Below are 6,551 nucleotides of genomic sequence, written 5' to 3' on the forward strand. Positions count from 1 at the left end.
TGCCTTAGCGGACTGAAATGACCCAGAACAAACTCAGTACTTAATCTTCTTTATTGCTGAAATCAATAAGTAGATCCATACTAAGTGCTGACAGTTCTTATGTAGGGAGTGAAAAGTAGAAGCGTCTGCTCCTTGAACTTCTAATGTTTTATGGGCCAGAAGTTCTGTTTTGTTATTTGACAACGAACTTGCTAATTTTGTTTTATGATGCAGGAATTAATGAGAGGTATTTTCTTTGTGGTAATTTGCGCACGCATTGTCACAAGATTAATGTAGATCGAATGCCATCATCCAGAAGGCCCGATACAACAGTCAGTGAAAAATACCCACCTAGATAATCGAGCGGGGAGAGGGAGCTCTGGCAGAGCCTGACAGTTCAGGTGAGCGGCACAGTTACAGCTGACCGCAGTGGCTCACCAGCTACCCTTCTGGAAAGCCCCATCCTAAATAAGGGTTGCCTCCTTTCCTTACATTAGTAGACCCCGTACATATTCGCCAAGGTTTTTTTTCAAGTTTTATAATGTATCTGAGGTATGCCAAAAACTGAAATTAATTTTCCTAGGGTTGTATTTTTTATTACCACACAACAGCTGATTTCCCCTGCAGTTTCATGTAACACTTGTAATTACAACTTGTCCTGAAGAGGGTGAAACAATAACAATAAAAACGAGAAACACTGAATGGGCCAAAGCTACTCATAAGACAAGTGGTTTATAACTTTGGTAAATCCAGAATAACTCTCAAGTTCTGCTCTACCTCTTCAGGAAACAGCCTAAATTCTGCACTTCAAAAGTATCTCTGGATGAGGAAGAAATACAAAATAACTTTGTGTGCAAAGCAATCATAAGACATAATGCCATTTATACCCATGGAAATTAATATCTTGTGACACAGTGAAGAGAGACTTCTTGTCAAATTTTGGCTCTGGAGCTACTAGCCTGTCCATGCGCCTGTTTATACCACTTTTGTTTACTTGATATTGGAGACTAATCAGAAAAAAAGTTGTACTGAATTATGAGTGCTGTCAAGTTTCGTATGAAAAGTATTAAAACTTTAAACAAAAGAGTCTTCTAAATTCCCATCCTTCTGGTCCCACAGTCTTATCTTGCTGTTACACTTTTGTTTAAACTGTTTGTTCCTCTTCTTTTTTTTATTTGGAGTTGATTCAATAACCCACTCTTTTTTTATTTCTTGCAGATGTTAAAATGATGAAACCTTCTCTCCCGCTGGAGCAGTGCACAGCAGCCATGACATCTCCCCTGGTCCTCCATGGAAGGTACATTGCAGCCTGCTGCTGAACTGTTGTGACATGTCTCTAGCAATCAGAAAGAAAAGCTGGGAAGAGCATGTGACCCAGTGGATGGGATTGGCTTTGGAGTCTGTGGAGTATAATACAGCATGTCGTCACGGACTTGTAGCTGATAACTTGCAGACAAGTATGGAAAAAGATGAGGTTTTGAGTGTGGACCGGAAAGAAAAATGTGCTTCGTTTCCAGAGTGCTGTTATAGTGGAGAGCTGATTGGCTTCCCTGCAAAGCAGCTGGGAAATGTTTCAAAGGAGGTGGATGAAAACGATAACCATGAGGATGAGGAGCATTTTCTGGAGGCCAGCACAGAAACTCTGGTCCATGTGTCTGATGATGATGATGATGACTATTCATCACTCGACCTGGATAGTGTTAATTACCACATCACCGCTGTAGGAGGGGAACCAAACGATGAAGAAAAGAGTTTAAATGGAGCAGGCTCCTTAACACAGATGGTACCAATAACAGAGGGTAACAAGGTAGCTGAAGCATCTGGAATAATTGGAGATATAAGTAAGGAACCTGGCTGTGGCGCAGTTCCTAAAGAGGAGATGGAAGAAGATGACATTTGTGGCAGTGTTGGTCAAAGCCTGGAGCTTTGTAATTATGAAGACTTAAACGAAGTAGTAGATGTAGAGAAAGAAAATCTTTCTAATTCTCCAAATGTGAAAGAAATTATTATGCCTGGGAAGCAGCTGCTTCATACTGCTGTAATTGCACAACAGCGCCGGAAATCTGATGCTTTTAAAGACGGGCTTGGAAAGTCTGAGTGTAATGTGGTAGAGAGTGGGATTTCTTCCGAATCATGCACCAGCAGTGACGGACAACTATGTTCAGCAGTGGAGTTTAGCGACTGCCTTATGCAATTACCTTCTCCTTGCTCTTGCATCCCGGCAGTGGAAAATGGTCTGGATGAAAGTGGTTTCACAGAACCTCAAATGGCCCCTGAAAACAAATGCTTTTCAAATGTCAGTTCAGCTGAAGATGTTCAGTGTTTACATGTAAGGAATCATTTGACCACACAAGAATATTCAGACAGTCAAGTGAAACTGCGCAAAAGAAAGGTAGGATGCTTGTAAACTGCAGAGATTTATTCTAAAGTTTTTCCCCAATTTCTTATGAAGAGGGCTCCATGACTCATTGATTGGAGATAAAAATGTGGTTTTCAACCTTATTTTGTTAATTTGTCAGATTTTTCTTCAAACGGTTTTGAGAAAAATGTGTCTGTACAACAACCGAGTTTCAGGAGCTCTTTTTAAGGTCTGAAAATGACTGAGCTGTGCATTTGGAAGGTACCTTATATTCACGTTATATATATTACTTTATATATTTTATGTATGTTGTTCAAGGCTAAATGAAAAAGTATCTTCTATGGGTTTGATTTTATTTTTGTTTTTCTGCTGCAATCAGGTATCATTATCTGTTTCCTCTTAGGAAACAGATTGTGTCCAGGGGTTCGGAAGCCTTATTAAAAAAAAAAAAAAGAGAACAGAGAAAAAGTGCAGTAAAACTTTAAAAGGGAAAAAAAAGGAGTGGAAGTATTTTGCAGTAGTTCTTTGGTTTTCAGATCAGCCCCATGAGCATATATCCTTGCAAAAAGAAGTATTGCTGAGTTTGAAACAATGTTTTGTAATTTTAAAGCAACCAGAGGGTTTCACTGTCTGCACAGAGTAAGGAAGAGTATCGTTACAAAACTTTAATGGACAGATTCCCTGGCAATAAAACTCCTATTGGCTTTAATGGAAGGAGATGTGCTGACTGTGGCACTATAGAATTAATCTTAAAGTCTGGCTTTCCCAGTTATGCTGCTTATTCTTCCTAATAATCAATTTGTAATTGTTTGCTTCTTTCTGCCTTTTTTCGTTTCAGATCATCCAGCTTCTTTTGTCTGTTTTTTTATAAATCTGGTTTCGGTTAATTGTGTGGGGTTTTTTCTGTCAGCTGTATTGCCTCAGTTGCTAATTCCCTAAAGCACAAATTCACATATCTAAAGTACTGTATGCCAACATGGCATCCTGAGCTGCTGGCCATTGCTTCCTTGTGTAGACCTTTTGGTAATATTAACACTCAATTGATATGGTTAGAAGCTGTAAATAACTTTTGCAAAAGGTTTCAGAAGCCCTCAAAGCAGTCTTCCTTTGGTTGTTCATGCAATCACAGTTAATGTGGTAACTGTTCAACTGATCTTGCAGTAATTATGGCTCTCTGTTACAATTAAGAAACAGAAACCGGACTAGCAGTACCAGAAATGCTAAACTTACCCATCTGTAGAAAACAGTTCCAGTTTAAAAAAAAAAAAAAAAAAAAAAAAAAAATTTAACCTAATTAACATCATGTTTGAGAACTGACTATTATTTGACTCTAATTGACTATTATAACCATATTCTCAGCTGCTCTACTTTCGTGTCTCGTTTTCTTATTTCTGAGCATAGTTTCTAATGTTGACGCATACATTTCATATTGTTAGCAAGATGTACCATGCTATATTTTTAAATCACTTTGATCCTGCTAGTTTCTGTGTACCTCCTTGCATATTGTTTTGCGGTCACGTACTCATCTTTTAAATGTACACTCACGAGAATTATATTTAAGAATGTGTTTGTGATTTCTGTTTGTGCTATTAAATATTTAAAAAGACAGAATATAAAAATTCCAGTGAGAGTAATGGTGAGAAAAACTAAGAAAGGATGTGAGCATAGAAAGGAGCAAAACAAGGAGTTGCTTCAAGGAAGATTGAGAGTTACGTGGCTGCAGCAACTGCCAAGCTGTGTGCACTGGAAAAGGGGACGGGGTCTGTAAATCTGAAGGAGCGACCTCATACCACTTTGGTTAAAGAAATCTTTACTAACAACTGTTAAATGTTTGACAAAAAGGAAAAGATAGGATCTTCTGTTGCCTGTGGTATTATTTATATCTCAGTTTGCAGGATGCTTCTGCAAACACTGTTCCTGTGTGCAGGATTTTATCACTTATATCTAATCATGCATTATTTTACAAAAGTCTGTCTGTGTTGGTAATAATCTGTAATGAAAAATGTGCTTATGTTTACAAACTTTCCCTGAAAAACACTTTTGTAATTTTAACAAAACATTAGAAAAATAACAGACTTGAAACTGAACCCATCCCTAAAAGCCAAGTATTTGCTTTGCAGTGACAGGAAGACTTAAGGGATTGAGAACGGTATATAAAACCTTTTCTCTCAAGGTCAGCAGTTCAAACAGTGCTGACCTAAACACACAACTGTCTGATTAATGCTCAGTGTCAATTATAGTTGCACATAAATATGTGCTCATACAGGTCAAAATATGGGGAAAGGCACATGGAGATGAATTGCTAAAGGTATTTGGCACCCAAACCTCGAGGTGGCACCTGGGGGGATCATAGAAAGGTGCTGAACTTCAGGTACGTCTGTGACAGCTAAGATCTCTTAGGACTTTTGAGTAGACATCATTCTGCTCTTGCTGCTACTAAATTCTTCTGAAAACCTGTTCCTTGTTAAGATATTTTAAACTGCTTTTAATTGTGGCAATAGAGCATGACCTTCCGTCTTATCTTTAGATTGGCTGTCTTCAAACCAAAGGTGAGGTGAGACAGTGTGGATCTGTTGTGCTTGCTCTGCAGATGAATGCAGGTTTGAGAGCTTAAGGGCTTAAAGTTTAGAATTTTGACCAGTGCCAGCTCCATTTCACTAAATTGCTTTAGTCATGATGGATGTACTGACACTGAAGATGCTTTTTGCAAACAGGTCCAGCTGTTCCAGCATTCTTTGCTCCCTCAAGTCACCAGGGTTCAGACAGTTGGTACACAGCACCCTCTTTTCCTTTGCTTTCCCAGAAAACTTCCTGAGACTCAGAAATAGGAAGTGTCTGAATTTAATTGTGAGAAGTTAATGATGTTGAATCTAATTGAAAGGTGCCACAGTTATCAAGCTTTCCTGGTTTTGTATTGACTGATAATCAATTCAGTTTATCCACAACATGAAGTTGACGGTTATTGATGGTTCAGAGTAGCAGAAGCGTAAATGGATTAACTATATGTGGCTACACCAATTAGACCCTCCTGTATGCTTTCCTGGCTTAAAAAAAATTTTAGATTTAAAATAGTCACTTCACTTAAGAATTGTACATTCTCAATTTCAAAAAACTGGAATAACCTTTGAAACTAATAAGCAAGCAGTAACGCTTGGGGCATCCCAACAGCTCATGTGTATGTTCACTTGTATAATGCAATAGAGCTTTTAGAGAATAATATCATACAAAACCAGAACAGTATCGATTATTAAGAGAATATCAGCAAAAGGAGAATATTTTATTATGATACACTGATTTTAAAATGGGAGAAAAATGGCCATTAGCTTGTAAAGGATCTTGCAAATTTTTGCATGTGCCTCATTTTATGTTTTCTCCAAGCTGCTCATCTCATCAAGCTTAGGGATAACCAGAAAAATCCCTGCTGGAGGATATTAAGTAGGTGCATGAATGCACCAGAATGCTAACACATCAATTTAAATTCCTTTTCAACATGAAAAAGCTACTTCATTTGACGTCAGCATAAAACAGTGGATTGAGGCATATAGTTTCACAATAAGCTCTCACCACTCACTTCCCAAATACAATCACAGCTGTGGTAGTGTGACGTATATTACTCAGTATTTTGTAAATGAAATTTTTAAAACAAAGCTAAGACACCTCTTTTACATGATGAATCAGTAAAGGAGTAAAAAGTCATCACTGTGAAGTTTGACTCTGAAGAGTTTGAGTAAAAATCCGTGAAATTTAAAATAAAAATGAAACAGCAATGAACAACTCCATTTACAAAACAAATTTTGACTTGTTGCTTATATTTCATTGTTCTCGCCCCCCTCAGTCTTAGATTTTGTGCCTAGAGGTTGTTCCATATAAATGGGGAGAAAACAGCTAGAGAACCAACTGTTACCGTTCATTTCTCTCTCCTGTAAGATAATGTTATATTGCGTATTACTTTTGTTAAAAATGCAAAGTGACTCATGACTGTGGGGGAAAAAAGAAACAAAACCACCATATATAACAGCAAGTAGTACTGGGTTCATTTCATAGGGGTTTGTAATATCCCTGCATTTAAGGAAAGGAGGAGAAGGAGTATGGAAAAGTATTCTGCATGTAAAAAGATAGAATTACTATTAATATGTTTTTTCATAAGGCTCAGGCAGTTGTAGTTAATACTTAAAAACAAAATTCAATCCACAAACTAGCTTACCTAGATAGT

The 6,551-nt window shown here is 37.7% G+C and overlaps 1 protein-coding gene across 1 annotated transcript in view; it reads left to right on the forward strand.

The window, feature by feature from the left end:
* Positions 1–1,309: 1,309 nt before the first annotated feature.
* Positions 1,310–6,551, forward strand: part of LOC104164792 (rho GTPase-activating protein 7-like) — a gene marked incomplete at its 3' end in the record, with an annotated part of 42,554 nt that continues 37,312 nt past the window's right edge. Inside the window, exon 1 of the mRNA XM_009704237.1 lies at positions 1,310–2,371. Coding sequence (XP_009702539.1) covers positions 1,310–2,371 — 1,062 coding nt within the window. The remainder of the gene's footprint in view (positions 2,372–6,551) is intronic.

Source organism: Cariama cristata, unplaced genomic scaffold (assembly GCF_000690535.1).
Source record: "Cariama cristata isolate BGI_N322 unplaced genomic scaffold, ASM69053v1 scaffold4007, whole genome shotgun sequence".
Lineage (NCBI taxonomy): Eukaryota > Metazoa > Chordata > Aves > Cariamiformes > Cariamidae > Cariama > Cariama cristata.